The 25710-nt window shown below is 35.9% G+C and overlaps 5 protein-coding genes and 1 long non-coding RNA gene across 8 annotated transcripts; 2 read left to right on the top strand and 4 right to left on the bottom strand.

Moving 5' to 3' along the window:
* Positions 1-2106: 2106 nt before the first annotated feature.
* LOC106711854 (zinc finger protein 83) lies at positions 2107-6521 on the bottom strand. The gene is made up of 7 exons (XM_045679339.1): positions 6391-6521; positions 5446-5845; positions 5211-5306; positions 4123-4593; positions 3834-4046; positions 3001-3749; positions 2107-2848 (listed from the first exon to the last, which is right to left on the bottom strand). The coding sequence occupies exons 2-7, from the start codon at positions 5709-5711 to the stop codon at positions 2451-2453; spliced, it is 2193 nt and encodes a 730-aa protein (XP_045535295.1). The 5' UTR covers positions 5712-5845; positions 6391-6521; the 3' UTR covers positions 2107-2450.
* Positions 6522-7454: 933 nt separating this feature from the next.
* LOC106711838 (TWiK family of potassium channels protein 7) lies at positions 7455-8629 on the top strand. Its single transcript, XM_014504245.2, has one exon. It carries the CDS (start codon positions 7504-7506, stop codon positions 8563-8565), a length of 1062 nt encoding a protein of 353 aa, XP_014359731.1. The 5' UTR covers positions 7455-7503; the 3' UTR covers positions 8566-8629.
* Positions 8630-8973: 344 nt separating this feature from the next.
* LOC106711821 (mitochondrial protein C2orf69 homolog) lies at positions 8974-12596 on the top strand. 2 transcript variants are annotated; one of them, XM_045679341.1, is made up of 9 exons: positions 8974-9132; positions 9209-9336; positions 9466-9570; positions 9765-9873; positions 10158-10213; positions 10768-10917; positions 10999-11105; positions 11588-11700; positions 12413-12596. In XM_045679341.1, exons 1-9 carry the CDS (start codon positions 8998-9000, stop codon positions 12527-12529), a joined length of 1020 nt encoding a protein of 339 aa, XP_045535297.1. In that variant the 5' UTR covers positions 8974-8997; the 3' UTR covers positions 12530-12596. The 2 variants fall into 2 exon arrangements, with proteins under 2 accessions (XP_045535297.1, XP_045535296.1); XM_045679340.1 differs by having other exon boundaries at positions 10152-10213.
* Positions 12597-14042: 1446 nt separating this feature from the next.
* LOC106711829 (FK506-binding protein 59) lies at positions 14043-18380 on the bottom strand. 2 transcript variants are annotated; one of them, XM_014504236.2, is made up of 7 exons: positions 18012-18379; positions 17227-17369; positions 16978-17098; positions 16284-16679; positions 15474-15745; positions 14787-14897; positions 14043-14459 (listed from the first exon to the last, which is right to left on the bottom strand). In XM_014504236.2, exons 1-7 carry the CDS (start codon positions 18211-18213, stop codon positions 14283-14285), a joined length of 1422 nt encoding a protein of 473 aa, XP_014359722.2. In that variant the 5' UTR covers positions 18214-18379; the 3' UTR covers positions 14043-14282. The 2 variants fall into 2 exon arrangements, with proteins under 2 accessions (XP_014359722.2, XP_014359723.2); XM_014504237.2 differs by having other exon boundaries at positions 14382-14459; positions 14780-14897; positions 18012-18380.
* Positions 18381-19121: 741 nt separating this feature from the next.
* On the bottom strand, positions 19122-19905 carry LOC123721242 (glucosidase 2 subunit beta). The gene has a single exon (XM_045679342.1). The coding sequence runs from the start codon at positions 19815-19817 to the stop codon at positions 19236-19238; it is 582 nt and encodes a 193-aa protein (XP_045535298.1). The 5' UTR covers positions 19818-19905; the 3' UTR covers positions 19122-19235.
* Positions 19906-19960: 55 nt separating this feature from the next.
* Positions 19961-25382, bottom strand: LOC123721243. The gene is made up of 2 exons (XR_006756190.1): positions 25267-25382; positions 19961-20138 (listed from the first exon to the last, which is right to left on the bottom strand). It is a non-coding gene; the product is annotated as an uncharacterized LOC123721243 (long non-coding RNA).
* Between the last annotated feature and the right edge of the window lie 328 nt (positions 25383-25710).

Here is a 25710-nt window from a genome sequence, read left to right as displayed (position 1 = left end):
TTGTTTCCGTTTTTTGTCTGCGACTTTCAACTTGCCGAATTAAGTTCATCGAACTTATAATACTTAACAGTCTTTGGATAAGTTTATCACTAAGACCCCACTTAAAAATTTGTAAATAATTTAATCTCTCGAAAATATATTTCGAAGTTTTTTTTTACCTTTTTCAAAAATTATTTTTATTTTCTCGTATTTTACCTTTATATTATAGCAACAGTTCAGATAGAGTGGTCTGCAACTGCGTTGTTTTAAAACTCGTCAAATCGGTTCGGGGTTCGATATGAATTTTCGAACGCATGCGGACGCCGCCGCGAATTCGCGACCGGCGTTTCGTTTTATCAAATGGGTGTGTGCGTGGCAATTTTTTTTTTATTTCAAAACATAACTCTTAAACGATGAAATTCGAACTGTGGATAATAGCAATGGTAGACTACAAAGAACGTTCCATTTATATTCCCTCTGTCTCTATCTTCATTCAATGAAACATGTCAAACATACATCACGAACAAAAGAATCAAAAACGTAACTAAAAAAATTACCACGCACTAACAAAATGATGTCTGCGTGTAGGTATACCGCGACGCCTCCGCCGAGCACGCGCATGCGACACGTGCGCACACGGCGGAGGCTCACGGCCGACTGGTGCTCCATTCATAAATAACGATATCTTTGTACTCACTCGTTAAGTTACACTCCCTACACTTAACATTACTAAATATACATAAAAATATCACAGCACTATCGATTCACTTACACTAAAAGCGCGCCGCTTTGCGACCGCCGCCTCCCATTAAATTATAATAATAAAGGAATCGAAATAGAAATGCACGAGAGCGCCAGAACGGAGCTGCATACGAATCTCGTTGAATCTCATCTCACTGACCCACAGTTTCTGAGAACAAAATATCTATATAAAACATATCGTCATCCCTGTCATTATCTTTGACAAAACAGAGATAACAATATGTTTTAAACGTATATCTTGGTCTCAGAAACCCACGGTAAGTAGAGTCGTTCGTAAAATTAACTGTTTTGTATTGTGTCCTATAAATATGGTTTTATTTTGTAATTTTGATAGTACACCTGTGGTTATCTTAAATATATTTATGTCAATATTGATTATGCACAAAGTTTTAATTTATCAAAGTGTTGGTGTTCAAGAAGTGAGAGAACTAAGAGTCCATACATGGGTTATATTACTTACAAAGAAACAGGTATTTGCGAGCACCGGGGATATGTTGAAACCAAACAGTGGTATCACCTATCTCTTAAAAACAAATATGCAAATTGTAGAATGTAATTTAATGTAAAATTGAATTCAATTTCAACAAATTCAATTTTAAAATTTTTGTCTGTCTGTCCGCAAATCAACGTTTGTTCCAGATAATCTTCGGAACAGCTGGATACATTTTAATAGAACTTTGACTGGAAGGTAGCTGATGTATGTAGGTGTAACGTAGGTTTATTTTTTTTTAATTCTGCTTTAATTAATTCGCAGGTAATAAGCTAGTTTTCATATAAATTTGTTGATAGGACAAGTTATATCTATTATTATTATACAATAAGCCTTTCAAATTCGTATTATTGTAGTTTCACATTTAAGATAAACCACAGGTGTTTGACAAAGCCTGAATGTTTGTAATTAGTTGATTGTCGTACCTAATTATTTTGTAAAATATGACGTCATCTTCCATAAGTACGGTTCCTTAAAACCAATATCAATGCATCTCCAAAACAAAGCAAAACTTTAAATACAAATTACAATGTGCCGCAAAATATTCAAATATTTACAAAGCCAGTGTTCAAAGAACAAAGTCTTAGCCTAAAGAAATACATTTGAAAATAATCAAAAGTTATAAAATGAATCGGAAAATTTGAATCGAGAGTCAATCGCAGATACCAAACATCTGGACACTTACTGCCACACTCATTTCTAACTAAACTAGCGACTTCCTTAGCGACTAATTAACGACTTGAGTGTGGCAATTAGTCCTTGGATTATCCACAGAAATCTAACATCTCAATTTCAATAGCATTTCAGTTTCAAAGAAGCCAAAAATAGTGCTATGAAAAGTCTAGTTGTTATTGGATTCGACGCCTATTCCCTAGCGTCGATAATCCAAAAGTACAACTAGTCCCAAACATAAAACAAACCATTTACCCCCACGATTCATACACATGCCAAGAAAATTCATACAAAACATACAGCAAACGACCCGAGAGTACCTCGGGTCTCATCAACGAGCAAGAGTAAAGAAAATATCTTAACTAAATGAGGTAGCAACATTATGAATATGTTTACATTTCTAATGTTTGGTGGGATATATGTTATAAATGTATATTATATCAACATTAAAATACTTCCTATGGGTTACTGAGGTACATAAACGTTCCTGTGAGGTAGTTGCGGGTAATCGCCCGGTCTACATATATATATAACTATGTAAACCGTATCAATATATATCTGTGTTCATGAGGGACAGCAAGTTGTCACCGTATGCATACTCGTTGTATACTTTGGTAATGAGAGGCTCCCACTTGGTGGGCTCGTAATTTGCGTCCGTGTGTACATTTGTGTCGTGTGTAGGTGCGTATTCGGGTACGTACACGGGTACGTACTCAGGTGTGTACGTGTGATGATGCGCGGGTACATACGCGGCATGGTGCGGCTGGTGCGGTTGATGCGCGAGGCGGACTGTAAGACGTGGGTCTATGTGTGGCAGATCGCGCTCCTCGAGGTCTATAAAGCCGAAGCCATCGCCCTCAAGGCCACTGTTGAATTCTGGTCCGTATTCGCGAGGATAGTCGCCAGTAGACGAGCTCTCCGTTACCAAACACTCGTCTATGGATTCTGAAAATACAAATCACAACAAGAAATTAGAAAAATTTAAGAGTACATTAATCAAACAAAATAAAGTGAACTCTTGAAGTGGATTACAAACCAATCAAGATCCAGATTTTTTTCAATCCCCTAAATGAAGTCTGAAGTCATAAAACACTCACCTGGAGTGAACAGACTGGTGCTCTCGGCCAACACATCGGTGCACATGTCAGCGGCTTCGAATATTTGCATGTCATTTTCTATAGCCACAGGATCAATACTGTCAGACTCCATTGTGCTGTCATCGGAAACAGATTTGTTTGTCTCAGCCTCTGCATCTATGTTTATGTCTGATGTCTCCGAGGTTATTGTATTAATGGGGCTAGTCTGTGCTCCACTGACATCTGTTGAATTTTCACTATTAGATTCAAGGGGGGCTTCGTTCACTTTCTTTAGTTTACCTTTAATATTGTGTATTCTTTGCATATGTTTCATCCAATTGGGATAGCTGGCGAAGGTTTTTGGGCAAGCGTCACACTTGTAAGGCTTGAGACCGGCGTGCGTGTTCATGTGCTGCTGCAAGTGCTGCCGTCCAGAAAAGCCCTTGCCGCAACGGCTGCAGGTGTGCTCCTTAACCTCTGCATGTGTCTTGCTGTGCTCCACCAGTCGGTTCTTGGCGTTATATATCTTACCGCAAACTTTGCAGATGTGGATGACGGTTTCAAAGTGCTTTGAGATGTGTTTTCTCACCATGTGCTTCTCTCCATAATTCTTGTTGCATATGGGACACTTGTGTATAGTTTTTCTGTGAGCTTCTAAATGCTTCTCACAGGACGACAGCGTTGTGAAGAGTAGACCGCATACACGACATCGCATCTGAGACTCGTCATGGCTAAGCAGGTGCAAGGTTAGCTCTTTCGGTGTTTGGAAACTGAAAAGAGAAAAAATATTAGAATGTTCATCAATCTAGAATTACACAATAGGAAATAAAATTTCGGATAATTTTCAGACTCACATATCGTCGCAGCCATGTGGACAGGGTACACATGTGATGTCGTGTTGTTCGCGTAGGTGTGTGCGCATGGCTCGTTGTGTGGCGAAGCGGCGATCGCAACGCGCACACGCAAAAGGCTTCTCCGTGGGTTCGTGTGCGCGTGCGCCGTGGTACGCCTCTGTATGAACCGCCAGCAATGATGGACGGGCGAAGGTCTTCAAGCAATGATCACATCTGAAAACACCACACCCTTAGTGTGACTTAACAATGTTATAGCATAATAAATTCCACCAAATCATCAAAAACTTACTTGAATCTGTTCTTCATATAATGGTAGTAGCAGTGGTTAGCAAATATAGAATACTTTTCACATTGTTTTTCGCATTTGTTACAAGTGTACACAATGTCCAGTTCGCCATGTTTTAAAGAGAAGTGAGCGTCAAAAGCTAAACGATTTTTATGTACGGTGAAGCAAATGCAGCATGATATACCACCAAGATTTTCTATGATATCATCGGGAGGTATTTCTTCAACGTTTAAGCTATTTTCATTAATTTCTTCATCTTTGAAGTGCTGTCTAAGATGTATGACTGCTTCATGTTTTTTGGTTTCGTTTTTACCGCAGATGGGGCACATATATATGAAGGAGGAATGCAAGCTGATGTGGTCCTCGCAGCTGTCCACACTGTTGATTTGTTTGTTGCACGACTGACAATTGTACGGCGGATTGTCGGTATTGTGAACTATCTGATGGATCTGCCATTCTTTTTTTGAATTAAAACTGCAAATAATGTAAATTATTTAGTTTATGTATAGAAATCATAAATTATATATAGCATACTAACTGTCGCCCGCGACTCTGTCCGCGTGTAGTTAAAAAACTTAATTAGAAGCTTATATGTTCAAGATCAAGATTCATCAAGCCATTCCAGAGATGTCACTGTCATCAATTAGAAAATGTAAATAACAGTAAAAATGTAATACATAGTTCAAAGTTTCATTCATTCAACAATTTATAGTATAACGGAAAATAAATAAAAATTACATGCATATAAAATGTCACCAAAATGTGACTGCTACAATATGATAAGGAGCTTGTAACACCTTTTTGACATTGAAAGATGGACTAATGAGCTATGATAATTCAATTTATTATATTCACACCATGTCAGTTAAGTTTATTAGTCTATATATATTTTAGTTCTTTAATAATATTGCAAAGCATGCCACGTAAAGCTGGTATAAACATTTCCAGATATCTTGGTGGCTCTTAACTTGTTGCTGCACAGAACACAATTTTAGGTCTAACTGAGGTTGCTGAGGGAGGCACTACACAGCGCCCTAATGTCCTTGGGCTGCCAAAATATTTGAAAAGAACTATAAGGTCAAACAACTTACTTTTTATTGCATGAACGGCAATTGAAATTATGCTGCGTGTTGATATGTTCCTTTAGAGCTATAAATTTTGAAAACTCTTTATAACAGTGATCACACCTAAAATAAGAGATATTATATTTAATTTGTTTATAAATATTTAAGCTCCCACACTCTTTACTTTAAAGTTTTCCACTTAGTATGACAGCGGCAGACCAAAATTTGTACTTTTTTGCAATATTGTCTTTAGATGACTTACTTGAATTTACTTTTTATAACATGCTTTGTGTAACAATGGCCTCGGAAGCTGGGGTAGCCGGAAATGCTCTGGTTGCACACTACGCATGTGTACACTATGGCTGCTTTGTTGCCCTCGTGTTTCACATAGTGAGTGTCGTAATCCTTTTTGTTCTGGAAGGTTGACTGGCAGATGTGACAGTGAATGCCGCCAACTATCTCAATTGTTGTCAGCTTTTTGCTCTGGTCTGTCTTGCTAGCTGAATCCAAATGGGTGGGTGAAGCCATTATTGTGTTTCTAAGTGTGATCCATTTATTGCATATGTCTAGTTCTATGTCATATGGATGTAAATAATGTGGCTATTGCAAACATTTTATTCTCCTATTGTTCGCGCCTACATGTTTCTTTTATTGTTTTTGGCCTGAAAACAATTATGTTTACTTTATCAGTGGCACAAATAGCAACACTAGTCGCTTAATAATACGTAAATGTGGTAATTCTCCTAATCATTTATAATATAACCGGCTAAATGCCAGACGATTGAAAGCAAGGTCAAATTTCATTCATAAACTTGCAAAAGTAATTTACATAAGTTGAAGGTAACGCAATTCATTGAGTTGTTTTTGCACATCATCACGATAATAAAACTGGCTACTAAAAATCAATGGAGTTCATAAAGTTCGGCTGATAAAAATATGACAAAATCGAAGTGAGCATCGTTTAATAACTTTGCGCCGAGGACGACCTTGGCAGAAAACTATGCAAAAGAAAAAGTAAAACGTTTATTCAGTTTTATAAAAACTTCATATTAGGATGAAATTTTATTTTCTACAGCGCCACATTTATACACTGAAATCGATTTTCATGAAAATCAATTGTCATCGAAAATCAGGTCTTTATAATTAACTTATCATTTAACGTTTATTTAATGTAAATAAGTTTTACAAATTTATGTTTTACACTCACAATATTGGATGAAAGTTGATAGATGGGCATCGGACACAAGCACAACGTTACATTTTATGAAATAAAGATAAAACTGTTAAAAATTTAACACCGGACGACAAACAACGCCAAGAAAACGTGTGAACGTTTGATGTGTGTGTGTGAATATTGCATTACATTTGATTTGACAGCTGTGTGGGTATGATATTTTTGCATGTGTGACAATAATCGATTATAAAAAGCTAAAAGTACAACACCGAAGAAACAAATAATTAGAATTAAAAATCAATGGACAAATAGGTCAAAAGAAAGGGAAACATTGCAGAAATATTTAAAAGACAATTTCTTTTTTAGTTGAACCAAAGAGTTAAGGCTTAAAAATTCTAATTAAGTTAATTAAGAGAATAAAATTATCAACAGTGTGAAAAACAAAGAATTACAGTTTACGCCCTAAAATTGGCTTAAAGTTTGTTTTAAAGTAATTTATAAATTCCAAAAATAACACTAATATTATTAATCTTTAATCACTACTGTTTTCAGACGTTTTCATATTTCAGATGTCAATGTCAAAACTCAAAATCTTAAAAGAGACAAATTCCCGAAATCCCGAAAATAATATTTCTGTATGTAATTAATATCGTAAGAATATCCGTTTAAAAATAATAAAACAAAAAATCAACAAATGGTAACGGAGACGTAAAAAAAGATAACATCCAATTTTATTGGAGAATGAAAAGATAATAACATTTTATTTTGTGGTAAGTATTATTATTTTTATAATAGATTTACGTTTATGTTATGTTACAAAAAATTAAACAACAAAACAAAATCCAAAACCATTTAGTAAATTCTTTTTTAAAACATAATCTAAGAATATTTAAATAATACCAAACTGTTTTTTTTTCATTCTTTGCATTAAAAGAGCGAAGTTTTGGATTGAAGTAATGTAAGTTAGTTTTATATATACGTATGTTTTTTCTATCCAGTCCAGTATATTCCAGCGTATGTTTTGAAATCAACAACTGTTTCTGGCTGAGTGCCAACTGAAACTAAAAATAACTCACGATTCGCTAATTCATGTGTATCTACAGTTATTATATATCGCGAGTAATATCAAAGTTTCGAATACTGATAATGGAACGCCAACATTCAAGTCTTCATGGATCGTTTCGTAGCAAAGATTCCTCATCCACTACGGGGAGTGATCCACGAGAGAAAATTAAAGATTGTCTCAGAAAATTCATTGCTTTTATGTTTACACAAGTGGGTGTTGGTGCATTGGTTGTTTGCTATGCTATACTTGGTGCTGCTAGCTTTATGCACATAGAAAAAGATAGTCCCGATGAACAATTAGAAAATGTTAAAGAATGGAGACGAAGTTGTGCTGAGGAACTGTGGAACATAACCGTAAATAATAATATATTCAATGAGACCGCTTGGGAAATAAATATAAACAAAGTGCTAAAGGTTTTTCAGAGTAACATAACGGGGGCTGTACACACTGGTTACAGTGGAAGATCTGCAGAAGATATCTGGTCTTTTCCTGCAGCACTCATGTACTCTTTGTCCGTGTTTACGATGATTGGTTACGGAAATATTGTGCCTAAGACTGTTTGGGGTAAAATTGTAACCATAGCATATGCATGCTTTGGTATACCAATATATATATTATACTTTTGTAATATGGGCAAAGTTCTTGCGCAATCATTCAAATGGCTTTATATTACTGCGCATGAATGCAGCAGGCGGGAAGATACAATGTTTGAAGAAGGTGAAATTCAAATGAAACGTAAAATTACAGTACCATCAACTGCTTGTCTTTGGGTGATATCTTTTTATATATTAACTGGAACGATTATGTTTGGTGCATGGGAGAAATGGAATTATTTAGATTCAACATATTTCTGTGTTATCAGTTTGTGTAAGATTGGTTTTGGTGACTTTGTTCCGGGTGCTAACATTACAGATTCAGCGGGAGGCTCTCATTTGAAGTTGGTTATTAACTTTATCTATGTTCTATTGGGCATGGGTCTTGTTGCTATGTGTTATAACTTGATGTGTGAGGACGTGAGAGTTAAAGTGAGGGAGTTGAGAGAAGATTTGAAGAATTGTCTGGATGATATCACTTTAAAGATTACAGTCTGTATGAATGACACAAAATATTACCACCAGAAGCAAACACGTCATGTAAAGTGATGTGAACTTTGTGTTTTAAATAAATGAAAATTAGACTATTTAATATTATTACAAACTTTATGGTGAATGAAAAATGACGAGTTGATAATCTGTAATTCAGAATTCGTACGATGTATATTCGAATATTTTTAATATAAGTTTAATGAATTAAAGTGTTTTTAAATCTAAGCTTTTTAATAATTAATGTTTGTATGATACATAATTTGTATGAATAAAAGTTTTTATACAATTGTCTTTTATTATTTTTATAAGTATTTATATAACAAGTTTACTATTATTGATAAAATTATATAATTTTTTCTTAGGTTTGGATATTCATAGGTGTTGGTCGTCAATTAGTGTTAGGTTATTTTATTTGCCCCCCAGATTTCACAGCACTTTTTTGGTCATAGATAATTGTTATTTCATAGCAGCGATGAGTTAGTCGGGCAAATGCGTCCACTGCGACTGCGGCGAGTGACGGGGCTGGAGGGGCGCGTCAACGACGTCGTGTTCTGTCCCGCGCCCCGCCCTGTCATACCACCGAACAAGCTCGGCGCTCTTGTATTTTTTGGTGGGGATATACAGGTGAACAATTATCCTTATCCAGAAATATATAGATTCATTTTACATTGATTGCTGAATAAAAATATCTTGTATATAGGATTACCCGGAAATAATGCAAGTACACCGCGACTACCGAAACTATTTAAAATACAACTTGGAGAACACGGCACGCATGCTCGGACACAGCTTTCCCACTAAACATGTATTGGTTGTGAGACCTTCTAGGTATGTTAAATATATTAATATATAAATACCATGCTGAAATTATACCAATGTAAAGTAAAATCACAAAATAAAGCTTTAAACATAGACTCGAAGGACCAACATTTTTATAAGTGTAATATATTCTGACAGGATAGAGTATAAAAGCTTCAGCTGCTTCGATAACTTCGTGCCCGGCAACACCGCCGGCGTGCCCGACCACACGCCAACGCACAGTGCCCTACTGCACCTAGAGAGGTACATAAGGTTCCATTACAGAGACTTGCGGCACTTTAAACCTTTATCTAGAATGCGGGTACAAAACTAAATGATGGGATTATAAGTGAGAACAGATTTATGGTTAAAAATAATTTTGCCGCGTGAAATTTGAGTCAAAAACGACTGTTTTAAAATAAATATCCTTGAGTCAAATTAACTTTTTGTTGTTGCAGATTACTGCAAGGCGTGAGCTGCAGACTGAAGTCCTTGCCCACCGCCGAGCTGCTGGAGGCGGCCAGCGCGCTGCCTGAGGACATCGACATAGAAGAACTTCCAATGAATGTATGTCTGTTTGTAGTCTTCTAAATTATATTAATTAAAAACTTTATCGGAAATAGAATATTCGTAAAATCTTACTAATATTATAAATGCGAATGTTTAGATGGATGTTTGTTTGAAGGTATTTCTAGAAGGGCTCAACGGATCTTGACGAAATTTGGCACAGACGTAAAACATAGTTTGGAAGAACACATATGTTCCTTATTAAGTTTTTCTTACCATGCGGACAGAGACGCCGGATACAGCTAGTATTTAATAATTATTTGTTTAAATGTGGGTAGTTGCAGAAGACGTCGCAGCGTGCGGTGTGCGAGGCTGACGCCGGCTCCGCCCCACACGAGCCGTGAGTAGGTTTAGTTCCAATTGATGTCGTCATATTTTTATATAATATACATTAACAAAACCATTTTTGATACAAATATTAACTAAAATATGATTTCGTAGTCAAATCTTCCTCTGATTCATCGAAAGACTTTCTAGATGTATGGATATTGCTAAGTGTTTTTTTTACTCTATTAGTATTTATAAATAAAATTGTATGTTGATTTGTATGTATGTAATAGTGATAGCCTAGAAACAACTTAACCTGTTTTAACGAATTCGTCTTTTTCCCCGGAGTTTGAACGAAATTTCAAATTAATGAAAAACGAATTTAAATCCCTCTCGCCATATTTTATTTTACATTTCTAAGTATTTTTTTCGATGTTTTCGATTTAATTCTGAAATATTTTTTTTACTTTAGCATTTTAAAATGTAGCCAATAGATGACACATTTTCATCCATTTGACTCAGTCAGGTTTTTTTTTAAATGAAGGTTAAGAGGAACAGTGTATCAAATAGATTATGACTATTGAGTACCAAATGTAGGCTTTTTACAAAGTTAGAACATGGTATCAGGTCTGTGCTGTGGTGGCGCGAGGGTCTGCGTCTGGAACAGTGCCCGCTGACTCTGGTGGGGTTCAGCAAGGGCTGTGTGGTGCTCAACCAGTTCATCTATGAATTCCACTACGCCAACACTCTCACACCTGGAGACGACCACATGAGGAGGTCGTACTTAGATATTCAAATTTGAAGATCTGAAAACTTAGGCATTGAGATGCATCTTTTTGTTTTATAAACCTTTTGTAGGTTGATGTCCCGCATCTCGGCGATGTACTGGTTGGATGGTGGACACGCGGGCACCAAGAACACCTGGCTCACTGCGCGCAGCCTCCTCGAGTCTCTCGCTAGGCTCAGTCAGTACTGTCTACTCTAATTATAGTCTACAAACATATACCAAACGTTTGGATTATATTGTTAGCCTTCCTTAAAAAAAGCCTTATTTTAGTCCCCTTTGACGTCCCACTCTTTTCTTATAAGGAAAGGATGAGAAGGGGAAGTTTATTTGACAGAGGGAGACGCATATCAAGGGGAAACATCCTCTTTCTGTGCATTCCTTCCTCTGTCGAATATACCAACGCATCTGCAATTACGGATGTCTATGGGCAGGGGCAGTTTCGCTATTTCGGCGAAATCAGTAGGCTGCTATTTTGATATAAAAAACAGTCAATTTTTTGTCATTGTTATGTCAGGTTTATATTATACAATAGCACACAAAATCAACACTGGCATACAACTGGCATAATGCGAACATAAACTGGCGCCAGTGTGCAAAAGTAATCCATGCCAGGCCAGCACCACTGTCTTACTGTACTGTCCCAATGTGTTTGCTATGTAGACATCAACATCTACGTGCACGTGAGCCCTTACCAGGTGGAGGATGAGGGCCGGCCATGGATTGGCCGCGAGGAGCGCGCCTTCACCACATTGCTCAAGAAACTTGGTGCCAAGGTACATAATTACATATACCACTCTCATTGACAACCACATTACTCAATATACCCTAATTGTACTAAAAAAAAAAAAACAAATCTAATGATTATAGTCGTTCAATCTTAGGCTACTAAAAATACGTACATAATAATCTATCAAATATTGGTTTAATCATGAATTAGTTTGGGTTATCTGCTAACAAAGAAGCTTCTTTATGAACATTAAAATGATTTCTGTACTTTCAGTTTATATTATTAATCTTATCTATATATATAGAAGAAAGTCGTGTTAGTTACACTATTTATAACTCAAGAACGGTTGAATCGATTTGACTGAAAATTGGTGGGCAGGTATCTTAGGACCAGGAAACGGACATAGGATAATTTTTACTCCGTTTTCTATTTTTTATTCCGCGCGGACGGAGTCGCAGGTAAAAGCTAGTTAATTATACTAAATGCTAATGTATGAATGGATGGAAATTTGACACAGATGTAGAATATAGTCTGGAAGAACACATAGGCTACTTATTATGTTTTTTTTAAAATTAAATAAGAAAGTTTACATGGATGTTTGTTGGAAGTTATCTCCGGAACGGCTCAATAAATCTATGAAATTTGACATTCATAAAACATAGTCTGGAAGAATACAAAGGCTTATAAGTTTTTTTTTAATTCCTCACGGAAGTAATGGCAACATCTAGTCTTGAATAAAAATGATAAAATATGTATAGGTAAAGCGTTACCTGCATGAACAGCCGGGAGCGCCTCACTCTCTGCACATGCACTTTGAAGTTCTCACATCATTTGCTACACGAACCTCCAACGACGCAGACGACGACCAAATATAATTCACGATGTATAACTTCAAACTTTCGTGGTTTTTACTAATATCGACGCTAGAAAGCATAAACGCTGTAACCCTTGAAATAGCGAATATGTTTTTCACACGTTAATAATTTCAACCATTATCAAACGATAATGATTTTATTATAGGTTAGTTAGCACAAACTACACAACATTGCTAAATACCGCATGCTTGTAGGCGTATCAGCTCACGAGTTATCATTTTTTGGCTCTCCTGTAAAGTTCATACTTTCGGGGTTACAGCGTCGATAAATTGTTCGTAAGAAGCGGGATTCTTACCACGATTAGGTTGTTTTAGCTCCCAAAATTGTATGCGACATGTTCACGGGTTGACAAGACGGAGCTTACAGCCTAATCGTGGTAAGAATCCCGTTTTTTATGAATAATCCACTATGGTCAGTGACACCAATGTGGGGTCACTACATTAGATCAATAGTCCGTGCCCCCACAGAGGATACATTATCTTGAAAAAAACCATAAATTTGGAACATCGAATACATAGTAGCAGTGAATGTGTTAAGATGAAAAGTTAAATTTTTATTTGTCTATTAAAAATATTTTTTACGAAGTTAACTTACGTTATTGTATATTGTAAATATATCTTTTTTTTTTTCAAATACAGATTGTTTTTATTATGAAAATTATTTGATCTCAATAAAGTCTATTTTCGATGAATTTACGTTTGTTTCATTATTTTTTTATTCAACAATTTTTTCATCATATAGAAAAAGTTAATAAAAATATAAGGTAAAAAAAAATTGAAAATAAACTACAAAATTTCCTTTTTAAAACAGTTTATTGAGTAGTTTAATATTAGAATTGCAATTGCACATAACTAACACTTACAATTAGCCAGTGGACATGACCCTTAAATGTTACAAATAAAGCCTTCATATGAATCTGATAAAAAATAATAAAAAGCTTTGATAATATAAATTACATTAGTAAAAATTTGAAATATTTAAGTATTCAGAGTAAATTAAAAGACTTTCTCATGGGAGTGCATGAAAAAAAATTCTAATTTTAAAAGTTTTACAGTAAAATTACCCTCTAACGGATGGTTATTTGAATATATAATGCTAAAAAAATTCACTAAGAAATACATTTAAAAATCTTGAGACACTTAATCGGTGGCTTAAAAGACTAAAAACACACAAAATTTTGGTGACGAGATCTATGTTTTATTACGAGTTAAAAATGCTGTAAGATTTCATTTTCACATATTACAAATATTCTTAAACATATACTAGCTCCAGTTACATAATTATATGAAAAAAACATCATGGAATGTGTTCTTATTAATATATCATCACAAATAATTACTGAACAAACATAAAAAAAAATGACATTTTTTAAATTACTTAAAAACTGCAAAAATGTCATGACAAAAACATAATTAAGTTTTATTCAGAGGTTGAAAGACAATATATTTTTATTTAATTCATATCAAAGTACAACTTCAAAGTATTTCAAGACATTTTGTCTAAATTAATTTTTATTCAAGAAATTCAAATTATAAAAAAAAACATACCCGCATCCAATACTACTGTATAAATGACATTAACACATTTCATGCCACTGAGGAAAAGACCACATACTTTGGAAGGCATCGGGAAAAGCCTATGCCCAACAGTGGGCAGATAAAGGCTGTTGATACCACTACGATTTAATACAGAAGTGAACTCGGTGACTTTGTGGCATTCAATGTGTTAAAGTGAAATATTTATAAGAGCACATTCACATGTTCTGGAAACGTCCATCTTTGTCCAGCATGAGTATGTTAGGGTTCTCCTTTTCAAATTCTGTGGGCTTTCTGTCACGCTGCTGGTCAGTCCACTCTCCTTCTCCCACGCCCCACTCTCCCACCTTCTCACCTATCACATCTACTTCTGCTTTCGCTCGGATTTTTTCAATCTGTAAGTGTACAAATATTTAAAAAAAAGTGATTTAAAATTTCGAAATCTTATCCTTAAGCTACAATTTTATCTCATTAAATAATACATAGAGTACAAAAATACACACATTTGTTGCCGCACTCTGAGTACAAAGAACTCTCCTTAGTTACCAATTAAGTACTCAAATGCATAAGTTGTTATTTATATAGTTGGTAAAAAAGCAATTAGTCTCTTAACATAAAGCACATAAACATCTACTAAACTAGAACTGCATATGGAGAAAAAAAAAATTCTTTTAGAAATGGCAATTGTTATATATCTATGTGAATGAGAGCGGACCTGTTACCTCCGAGTCGTGTTTGGCGAACTTGTCGAACATGTTCGCGTACAGCTGCTTCTCCTTCTGTTTCTGTTTCTGTATCGCTGCACGGCACACGATTATCTGATTACCGGCCGCCTGGATACAATTAAATAAAATATACAATAAATATGGCACTTTCTTTTTAGTTTATTCTACTGCTTTAAAATCAATACGTACATAAAACTAGACTTTTGTATCTATGTTTGGAAGAAAAACATTTTATTCAATCTATACCCATATTAGTAAGAGGAAAGATTTCATTGTTTACATTGAATATGCTCCGAAACTACTAAATAAATTTGAAAAATTCTTTCACTGAAGAAGCTACATTATCCCCGAGTGATATATGTATATTTATTACTAGATCTTTTTTATTTAAGCGTAAAAGAAGTAGCGGACATTAAAAACACATTGTGCTGAACAAAAACTCCTCATTTGGTATCTTAATGTAAATGAATAAAACACATTAGTAATTTAATACAACAATAAATTGTATTTTTAGCCGACTTCAAAAAGAAGGAGGTTATCAATTCCACTGTATTTTTTTTTTATGTGTGTTACCGCGAAACTCCGCCCCTGGTGCTCCGATTTTAATAAAAAATATTTTAATCGAAAGGAAGTGCTTGCAGATGGGTCCCATTTGTTTACCCTAAAATTATAACCTTTACATACCTTATTTTGTGGTTCAGCATTAACAACCTTCTGGAAATCTTCTATAGCTTGCTCCGCCTCTCCCAAGCCGAGGAGTGCCTGGCCCCTTCTGAACAGACCCTTTACATTCTCAGGGTCGAATTTCAGGGCCTTCGTGGCGAAGTCCCTCGCCTCAAAGTGATGCGCCGGAGTCACTTTCAGGTAAACCAGGGAGAGGTTCAAATATGCTGACAGTAGCAACTCCTTGGCCTGTGTTTTGTTGTCTTCACTCTCTGATGTATCTTCAATCATATCTAAATAAAAATCGTTCAACGTCCTATGTTATAGAAAAATATCTTGTAAAATTTTGAAAATCTATATAATATCTATATATATAAAAGAAAGTCGTGTTAGTTACACCATTTATAACTCAAGAACGGCTGAATCGATTTGACTGAAAATTGATGGGCAGGTAGCTTAGAACCAGGAAAAGGACATAGGATAATTTTTACCCCGTTTTCTATTTTTTTATTCCGCGCGGACGGAGTCGCGGGTAAAAGCTAGTACTTAATAAACATACATTTTTTTTATAATGAAAGATAGAAATACTGTAACAACTTTTGCCTATAGTTTGCATTTTAGATGCATTGTCAACCTTTAATCAATAGAGGAGGGGACTCATAGAGAAGATTTTTCCTTTGCCTATGTGTCTCCTCCACCAAACTTACTTCACCTTCCCATCACTTCCGTATTAGAAAAGGGTGATGTGGAAATGAGAATGTGGACTAAAATACGTAAAATATAATATTTACATATGTTTTTCATTCAGTTAACATTACTTCTAGAACTCACCTTCAAGTAAACTAGTAACCCTCTTGTACATTTTAATAGCCAGCTGGAATTTGTTATTCTTAAAGTACCCGGTGCCCTTCTCTTTAAATATCTTTGCTTGCTCCAGTTTTTCCGTTCCGTCCATAGCCCACGATTCTTTGGCTTTCTCAAAGTTAACTAATTTCACTATATACTCTAATGTCGAATCCGGAGGTACACCTAAACTAGCATTCCCTTCCGATTTGAACCCATACTTAGGTGCAATAGTCAATCTGGACTTTTCACCTTTTTGAAACTTCTCCAGGGCCCTTTCAATACCTTCACATATATTGTTCTCAGTTCCTTCACCGAGAGGGAAGCTCAACGTTCTTGTGTCAAATACTTTACCATCAGCTTGTAACCGACCCTCAAGTTCAACTAAAAAAATAAACACATTTAATAAAATAATAAAATTCAATTTCTACTAAAAATTTGTTAAAACCAAAAGTGTTTATACAAAATACTAATATTATAAATGCTAAAGTTTGGATGGATGGATATTTGTTACTATGTATCATCAAAAAAACTTAACGGATCTCAACAAAATTTGGCACAGACTTCACTGTCTGGAAGAATGCATGGGCTACTTACTGTTTTTTTTTTATTTGGCACCGATATAGTCGCAGGAAAAATCTAGTAATTTGTGTTTTTGTGTATTTAAAGGGTTAGTATCTACCTGTAACCAGTGCCCCATCATTAGGATAATCAAGACCAGACCCTTGCTCTAGGATATGCCGGAGGATTCCCTTCTTTTTACCAGGACTGAGGTCTTCCACTTTCCAGTCAATCATTTCAACCTATAAAATTTAAAAACGTTAACATGTATACAATTAGTAATTTGTGTATAAATATGTATAATAATCAACTGTCAAAATAAAGATCATAGATGTTTTTCTCAAAAAAAAAAACAGTGCAAATAACATACCTCAAACTGCAATGTAGAATTAGGTGGTATTTTAGGGGGGCTTCCGGCAGCACCATAAGCATATTCCGGTGCACATGTCAACACACACACTTCCCCTTTCTTCATTGTCGCCACACCAATGTCCCATGCTTTTATAACTTCACCTAAATAATACAAGGGTATTGGATTATTTTTTTCCCTGTTTCAGTCTAATAAAATTAAGATAGTTCATTTCAGCAATGAAATAACCCTTTGACCAAGGAACAGTTCTAAAGTTTTTTTTTAATCATAACCAAGGGAAGTGGGTTTGTGGTTAAAGTTTTATTATCAACAAGTGATAACATTACATAAATGGCAACAATTTTGTGGTGTGGCAACTATTTTATCTAATTTAATATTGATTACTTTTATTTAAATTTTATGAAATAACCTCATGAACCTTTGAATAAAATTAGTAATGAATCTAACTTGTTCAAGGTCTGTTTTAAATTTTAACATAAATAAATGCCCAGGTTAAGTTAAATTCTATCTAGTTCAGAAATAAGCAAATTTGTAGTCTGGAAATTGAAAAATAAGACAAATTTTAATCTTCCTAATTAACTTTTTTGCTAATACCAATGGCCACAATCACAATACTGCACCTAATGCAATAACTGCATTCAAGTTAAGTAAGCCGTATCTTATTATACTGTATCCAAATGCGACTATGTGACTATCTAATAACCGTAAGAAAAAGGAAGCACAATGAAGTTCTATAAGATTTTTTATTTACGCAGTGTGCTGTTTTATAGTCTTCCAGTACTTACCTTTTCCAAGTTGAAACTCGAAAGGCTCGTTTCTGTCTTTACTGGAATCAAATTTAGTGCCATCTAAAAGAGTACCAGTGTAATGTACGGTAACCTGACAACCAGGATTAGGTGTGTCGGTGCCTTCGCCTTCTTTGATAATCCTCTTCAATACTCCGCGGTCTCCCGCTTTAGAAATATCAATCCCTTCGTCAACAGTCATATTGTAATTAAAACAATTTTATATATACACAATTCAGGAAGACACTACCGCTTTCTTTGCACAAATATGAAGAATTCGTAAAAATCGCCGGTACAAAACGTGCAATTAGCGTTCACAGACAACGACAAGAAAATGCGACTACAAAGTACAAACCACAGATATTTAAACATGACAATGGAAATTTCTAGACGTTACGAGTATAGACAATTTTCGTTCAAAAATCATATGAGGTAAAATATTTTGGTTTGCTTGTGATATTTTAAAGGTAAATACATATTTATGACAATTTTAATGGTTTACGGCTTAAATGATATGCTATCTGTTTTATTTCATCTGTAACCGTCTATGTAAAACTCAGATTAAGAATTATATATAGATTATTATAGATTAAGAATTAAGATGTAAAATAAGAAGCAACAATTATCTTTCCAGTTGATAGAAATTATTTTTTTACCATTCAAGAATTGTATAATCGGGGGCAAACCAAATAATTGCAATAAGTCTAAGTAAATTAATTATTTGCATTAAAAAACACACAAAATCATTTAAGATTTATTTAAGATATTTCAGTCTTGAGAAAATATTTATTTCACACTATAAGAGGCTTTTTTTAAAACATTATTTTATTCAACTCTTTTGTAATGGCAGGTACATAATGTAAAATTGTTCAGAATATTACTGATTCCAAGAATAAAATTGTGTTAAAGTCTACCTTATTGTTACTTTTATATCATCTTACATATTTTCAATTTGAAATTGGATAAGTTACTAAGATTTGGTTGCTTTCTATTTACTTAGTTTAAAATTAGCATTAAAAATAGAGGCAGTATGAACATTTTTACTGTTTCAAAAAAATTTAATAGATATGATATGACAAATAGGTTCTAAATCAAGTTTCAACATATGTTACACTGAGTATTTATATTATGTAAATTCTTCTTACATTTTTGCTTAAATGCCTCTAAAACTGTACAAATATTCTTCATCAAAACATATAGTAATAAAGATGTGGGTAGTATAATTCAATGGCATGTATTAGGACATTCAGATACATAAAACCTGTAATTTTTCATAAATGCTTGGCTAAGAAGTTTCTTATTAGGCTCATTAAGCCACTCATCTGAGCCATCACAGCAATCACAAATCCCATCATTTATTTTGCTTGAAGGCACAGTGTGGAGCGTTACAGGTTTCTTTTTATACTGATATTGACAATAAAAGGTACCATTTGGACATGCATTGGTGCTTGGCTCATCCGTTCCATCTTCACAATCACAATAATCATCATTTACTTGTTCAAATGGTATTCGTGTTTTCGATATTCTGCATTCAAATTCATTTTTATGATTAGGTCTATATAGCTGCACGTGTAAATAATAAACTCCACGAATAAGACCATTTTCATTAATGTATTTGTCATCTTCAGATCGTATGTGTACAACATCTTTTATTTTCTGATGATCTAATACTGGAATGATTCTGTTCCCGTTGCCGGTCTCCGATGTAATTGTTAAAAAGAAGTACAACTGATATAATATGAAAGAAAATACCACACACAAAGACACTATGATAACATTTTTCTTCTTTTTGTAACCCATTATCATTAACTGATAAAGCAAGTTCGAGTTTGTAACTGTAAAATATTTATTAAATTACAAAAGATCATTTTATAAACATAATGCATTAAAAGTACATTCGTTACTTTTAATCTGGAATATCTAATTAAATAAACGAATACGAATTAAACCAATTCAATTCAATTTCCAAGCAGTGGCTTTTAGGTGTGCCAACTGGGCACCGATTGTTTCGCCAGTGTCGCGTTGAAGAGGGAGGCTCGAAGGAGATTGATCGGTGATATATGTTGCAAAATTTGATCAGCTATGTAGTAAAGAGAAGTTTATTTTTAACATTAGCCACACTCACACCTACAAAAAAACAAAAGGAACAAACATTAATTAATCATTATATATAAGAAGTATTTAATCATAATACACTACAGTTTAATTTTATTACATTCTATATATTTACATAAAAATCTACAATATGAACTAAACACAAAAGTTAACAAATACTCAACATTTACGGGACGAGGGATGTTAGGGGGGAGGACATCATAAAGAGGATGAAGAAGTTTGGGACAGTTGAAAAGAATGTGTGATACAGTGCCTTCATCCAAGCCACATTCACATATAGAGCTATTCCTTATCCGTAGTTTGGCCAGAAAAACAGGTGTACAAGAGTGACCAAGCCGTAACCGGGAAATAGTAGAGGTGACCCAGCGATCAGCATTCCTATATTTGAAAAACCAGGGTCGAGTTGGTATGTTCGGCTGGATTGAGGCATAATATTTGCCTTTGATGGACTTTGATTCATTCCAGAGTGTATTCCAAGATCGGTTAAGATAAGTTTTTGCAAGACCGCATAAATCTTGAGCCGAGTTTTGGAAATGGTCAAGAGAGCCAGAGATAACAGCTAATTTAGCGCAGGAATCAACAGTCTCGTTTCCAGGGATACCGGAGTGGCTAGGGATCCAAACCAAAATTATGGTTAATCCTTTTTGATTACACGAGAGCAAAGCTTCCCTGATCTTCAAAATAATGGGAAATCTTGACTTGCTTCGAAAAGGGTTTTCTTTTATAGACATTAAACAACTAAGGGAGTCAGTCAAAATTACAGTTTGTTTGAGGTTATGGGAATGAGCAAACAAAATTGCTTCCAATAAAGCAGTGGCTTCTCCTGTAAACACAGAAGACTCGGGAGGGCATTTAAACTTTAAAATTATTTTATACCTGGGAACCCAACAGGCAGCACCAACACAGCCATCAGGGGACAGCTTTGATGCATCAGTATAAATAAGAATGTGATTTGACCAATTTTGGTGAATATAATTTTGAAACTTATTGTTAGTGTCTGGGGCACCTTTAACCAGGCCAATATCAGTGATGATAAGAGGGTTATATACTAGAGCATTATAAGGAGTAGAAAACAATGGATTAAGTGGGAAAGTTGAAACCGGATGAGGGAGATTAGTGTATTTCAAAAAACTATCTACTAAATATGATGAAGAGTTACGGGATTGGGGAGCACTAGATAGTTGAGTTAATCTGGGCCAAAGGGGGTGTGATGATAATTGTAACATCTTGCTAACAAACCGGTCACAAAGGTACTGGCGACGAATTGTTAGAGGAGGATCCACACATTCCACTTGAAGTGCATTGGTGGGGGAAGATTTCATTGCGCCCAGTATAATTCTGAGGCATCTGAATTGAATATTATTAAGTTTTTGAACTGCAGATTTATTAAAAGGTTCAAGAATAAACATGCAATAATCCATATGGCTTCTAACTAAGGCATTATATAAAAGTTTTAAGGAGTATGGGTGGGCACCCCACCAGACTCCTGCCACTGCTCGTATCACATTAATCCCCTTTTCACATTTTTTGATAATATGTTCAGAATGTGCAATTCCAGAAAGGCGGTTATCAAGGTAAATACCCAAAAATTTTATTTTATCTGAAAGATGGATTAGTTGATCCTCAATTGAAAATTGGAAGGATGGAAGGGACCTTTTCCTTGTAAAAACCACTGCCTGGCATTTCCCTACAGAGAGGGACAAACCATGATCAGAAAGCCACTGACCTAGATAATATAAAGCAGAATTAATACGACAAGATATTTCCTCTACACTGCCAGAGCTGTGATAGAGGGCAATATCATCAGCGTATTGCAGGATGTTACAAAAACTGCTGACAGACAATTCGAGATCATGTGTATAAATGCTATATAGAAGAGGGCTGAGAACTGAGCCTTGAGGGAGACCTTTCCAGACGAGTCTGGGGGGAAGAGAGGATGACTGGTGTTTGACCACTATGGACCTGCAGAACAGCAGGCTACATATAAAATGTGTTAACTTCGGCGGGATACTCAGAGATTGCAATTTTTGCCTGAGTACCGGAAGTTGAACGTTGTCATATGCAGAAGCGATATCTAGAAAAACGCCCGCAAGGTACTCGCCTTTTGTAAAGGCTATCCGGATGTCTGTTGTCAATATGCCGAGGCTGTCAGTAGTACTCAGTCCCTTCCGAAACCCAAATTGGGAGGAGGGAAGAATATTCTTACTTTCAATTATCCATTCCAGGCGGTTTTTAAGAAGATGTTCTGTTATTTTTGCCAATGTAGTTGACAAAGCTATGGGTCTATAGGAATTAGAATCCAAGGGATTTTTACCAGGTTTGATAACAGGAATAACTATTTGGGATTTCCAGGAGTGAGGGACAGTACCAGTTTCAAAAAATTTATTAATTATATTGAGGAAATGGATTTTAGCTTTGTCATTTAGATTAGTCAAAAACGAATAAGGGACGCCATCTTCCCCTGGTGTCGAATCCTTTAAGCCATTCAGAGCAATTTGGAGCTCAGAAAAAGAAAAGGGAGCATCCATATCATCTGAAGAGGGAGTTGGAGTAAAATTTGGAAACGAGTCAATATTAGGGACATAAGGTGGAGCCAATTTGTCAGCAAAGTCATTAAGCCAATCCAAGGGATTGTTGGATGAGGGATCAGTATGGTTGAGGGAACGTCGAAATTTCCTAATATTCGTCCATACAATTGAAGATGGGGATCTAGGACTAAGTGATTCACAAAACCGAGTCCAACTACTTCTTTTCTTCCTTGTAACTAACTTTTTAACTTTGGAATCAAGCCTCTGATATTTAATAAAGTTCTCCTGAGACATACAATTTGAATATGTCTTTTCTGCAGATGTTCTTTGAGCAAATAAATCATTGCATTCATCATCCCACCAGGGAGAAGAAAGCAGATGATTTTTGGGAGGGTGTTTTTTAGGAATATGAGAGTCAGCTGAAGATATGAGAGATTTTAAAAAAAGATCGTAGCATGCTAAAATATTTCCATCACTTACCGGATCTGGCAAGGAGTCTATCAAGAAATCAACAGATCTGGCATACTCTGTCCATTTTGCTTTTTTAAGTTGATATTTTAAAAGCGGATCATGAGAAGAAGGAAGGAAGGACCTATTGTTTAATGAGAGAATGATAGGAAAGTGATCGCTGCCGTATGAGGATGGGAGGGTTTTCCAAGTAATCTGGGAGGCAAGATTAGGAGAGCAGAGGGAAAGATCCACGGCAGTTTTAGGGTTCTGATTTGGGAATACCCTGCGCGTTGGAGAGCCATCATTGAGGATGCAGAGACCTACATCATCAAGTATGTCAATCAGCAGCGGAGCAAACCCATCACAGCCATAGCACCCCCACATGGTGTGGTGAGTGTTAAGGTCACCCAGGGCGATGATAGGACTTGGGACCGAAGATAAGATTGATTGTAGTTCAGGAAGTAGAGATGGGGTAGGGTGAGGAATATACACAGATACAAAAGAAATGTCTAAGGCACGGACAGCAACAGCATTAATCTGTTGACTATGTGGAGGAAGGGGGATTTGGGAAAAGGGAAGGGAGTGCCGAACAAGGATGGCACTGCCTGCATACCCATCATTTCTGTCATCCCTCAAACAGGAGAAACCAGGTACCCGGAACCGGGAACCAGGCATTAACCATGTCTCCGAGATGGCAACAATGACAGGTTTATGCAGGTTAATGAGGGAGCATAACTCGTGTTTTTTGGGCCGTAAGCTTTTACTGTTCCATTGAAGTATGGTTGTTGGGGCCATCTTGGAGGATTTTAAAAAGTTTGGAAATGTTTTTGGCAACGTTGGACGGTAGAGGAATGTCACTACAAGGAGTGATAAGACTGAGAAGGAGAGTGGAAAGTTGTTCTAACATAGGTAGAGTTTCATTGGGGGGAGAATTTTGATTAAGAGCATGTCCATTCGGAAGGGATGAAGCACATTCACCAACAATATTCTGGTGAGCACCTCTGTCATAACCCTTGCCTGGTGGGGCTCGAGGGCGAGGAGACCGGAATGTTGTTTGACGGTAGGAAGTTTTGGGTGTGGGTTGAGTTGTCGGACAGGAGGGGGTCTTAGGTGAATAGGCGGGAGGAGTAAACATTTCCTTTGCCATCTCAGCATAGGATCGCCGGACAGAAGGGAATTGAGCTGCCGCTTCCATGTAGGATATATTATTCTGAGACATAATTACTTTAATTGATTGCTGTCTAGTGAATTCAGGACAAGCCTTGTCATTGGCAAAATGTTTGCCTGAGCAATGTAGACATGAGGCTAGATTTTTATCTATTTCACAAGATTCCCCTGCATGGGACTGGGAGCACCTATAACACCTGGGTTGTGATCTGCAGATTGTTTTGGTATGGCCAAAACGACAGCAGTTTAAGCATTGAATGGTAGGAAGTTTGTAGGTTTCGATAGGTAAGGATGTGTGGTAGGAATAAACTTTACTTGGAAGTATTTGACCCCTAAAGGTCAGGACAACAGACTGAGTCGGTATCCAGGTGGTGACATTTTCCTGAGTTGTTTTTCTGTTCAACCTTCGGGCTTTGAGCACCTCACCACAGCCTGGGGGAAGCTCCAAAGATTGAACGAGCTCACTCATCGACCAGTCTATGGGGACTCCCTTCACCAATCCCATTCTGGTCATATTATATGTGGGGATGAAGGCTTTGAATTTACATAGGGAGAGGATAGGATTGATAAGGAAGTGGTTGGCTGCATGAGCTGTCGAAAACTCGACGATTATTTTGTTACGACCAACGTTTTTAACACCATCATGTAAGATGGAGCTTATTTTATGTTTGTGAAGGAATTGACCAAAAGTAATGGCTCTTAACGAGGCTCCGGAAGTCGGGTCTTCGACGTCCCTAGAGACTTGGACGACGAATGGACCTTTATCATCGTTGGCGTAAGATTTAAGGCCTTCGGCAAATGACGGGTGAATATATAAATTTCCTATAGATGGGTTTGCTTGGGAGGGATCAGACAAAGATTTTTTAGAAGAGGAGGAGACTGTTCCATCGTCTGCTTGCCGTTTGCGGGAAGGAGTGGCTCCCGGATCGGGAGGTTCGCTTGGAGGGTCTGTTTCCATTTTGGTCTCACGAATTAACAAATAGTTTTCTACTTACCAGCAGCAAAAGAGTTAGTATTAACCAATTTAAAATATAAATAAGAACTTTTTACACTTAAAATGCAAAATAAAAACACTAAAACCTCGATACACGTGCGTCCACCGACCTGTCAAAACGTGAATCTCTTTATCATTTAAGTTAGAACGAGGATAATATAAACACAGCTAAAAATATCAACTTGTGGTGGTTTGACCGAATTAAACCAATTTCATTAATTTGTAGCATTTGTCACTTGTTATTGTCAAAATACTCTCTGTCTGTCAATGTCCATCAATCAATCTGTCAAACAAATCAAGCAATGGCATTGACTTTCCCACAGAAGGCGTAATTTACGTTATTTCGCTAGTATTATGGCATAAAACATTTAAAGTATAATATGTATCCAAAAATAATTCAAGAGTAATTTTGCTGTTTTGGATTGTATTAAAAAATATTGAAAAC

The sequence above is a fragment of the Papilio machaon genome, chromosome 9 (genome assembly GCF_912999745.1).
Source record: "Papilio machaon chromosome 9, ilPapMach1.1, whole genome shotgun sequence".
Classification (NCBI taxonomy): domain Eukaryota; kingdom Metazoa; phylum Arthropoda; class Insecta; order Lepidoptera; family Papilionidae; genus Papilio; species Papilio machaon.
Note: the sequence above shows the minus strand (reverse complement) of the source record. Positions and strands in the feature narration are given on the sequence as shown.

Excerpts from the sequence above, each read along its gene's own strand:
- LOC106711821 (XM_045679340.1), top strand. The coding sequence starts at position 8,998 with ATGCGTCCACTGCGACTGCGGCGAGTGACGGGGCTGGAGGGGCGCGTC. Across the intron at positions 9,133-9,208 it reads TTTTTGGTGGGGATATACAG|GATTACCCGGAAATAATGCA; the intron begins GTGAACAATTAT and ends TCTTGTATATAG. Across the intron at positions 9,874-10,151 it reads TAGAAGAACTTCCAATGAAT|TTGCAGAAGACGTCGCAGCG; the intron begins GTATGTCTGTTT and ends AAATGTGGGTAG.
- LOC106711838 (XM_014504245.2), top strand. The coding sequence starts at position 7,504 with ATGGAACGCCAACATTCAAGTCTTCATGGATCGTTTCGTAGCAAAGAT.
- LOC123721242 (XM_045679342.1), bottom strand. The coding sequence starts at position 19,817 with ATGATAATGGGTTACAAAAAGAAGAAAAATGTTATCATAGTGTCTTTG.
- LOC106711854 (XM_045679339.1), bottom strand. The coding sequence starts at position 5,711 with ATGGCTTCACCCACCCATTTGGATTCAGCTAGCAAGACAGACCAGAGC. Across the intron at positions 5,307-5,445 it reads GTTATAAAAAGTAAATTCAA|GTGTGATCACTGTTATAAAG; the intron begins GTAAGTCATCTA and ends CTCTTATTTTAG. Across the intron at positions 4,594-5,210 it reads TGCCGTTCATGCAATAAAAA|TTTTAATTCAAAAAAAGAAT; the intron begins GTAAGTTGTTTG and ends CATTATTTGCAG.
- LOC106711829 (XM_014504236.2), bottom strand. The coding sequence starts at position 18,213 with ATGACTGTTGACGAAGGGATTGATATTTCTAAAGCGGGAGACCGCGGA. Across the intron at positions 17,370-18,011 it reads CGAGTTTCAACTTGGAAAAG|GTGAAGTTATAAAAGCATGG; the intron begins GTAAGTACTGGA and ends TGTATTATTTAG. Across the intron at positions 15,746-16,283 it reads GGTTACTAGTTTACTTGAAG|ATATGATTGAAGATACATCA; the intron begins GTGAGTTCTAGA and ends ATTTTTATTTAG.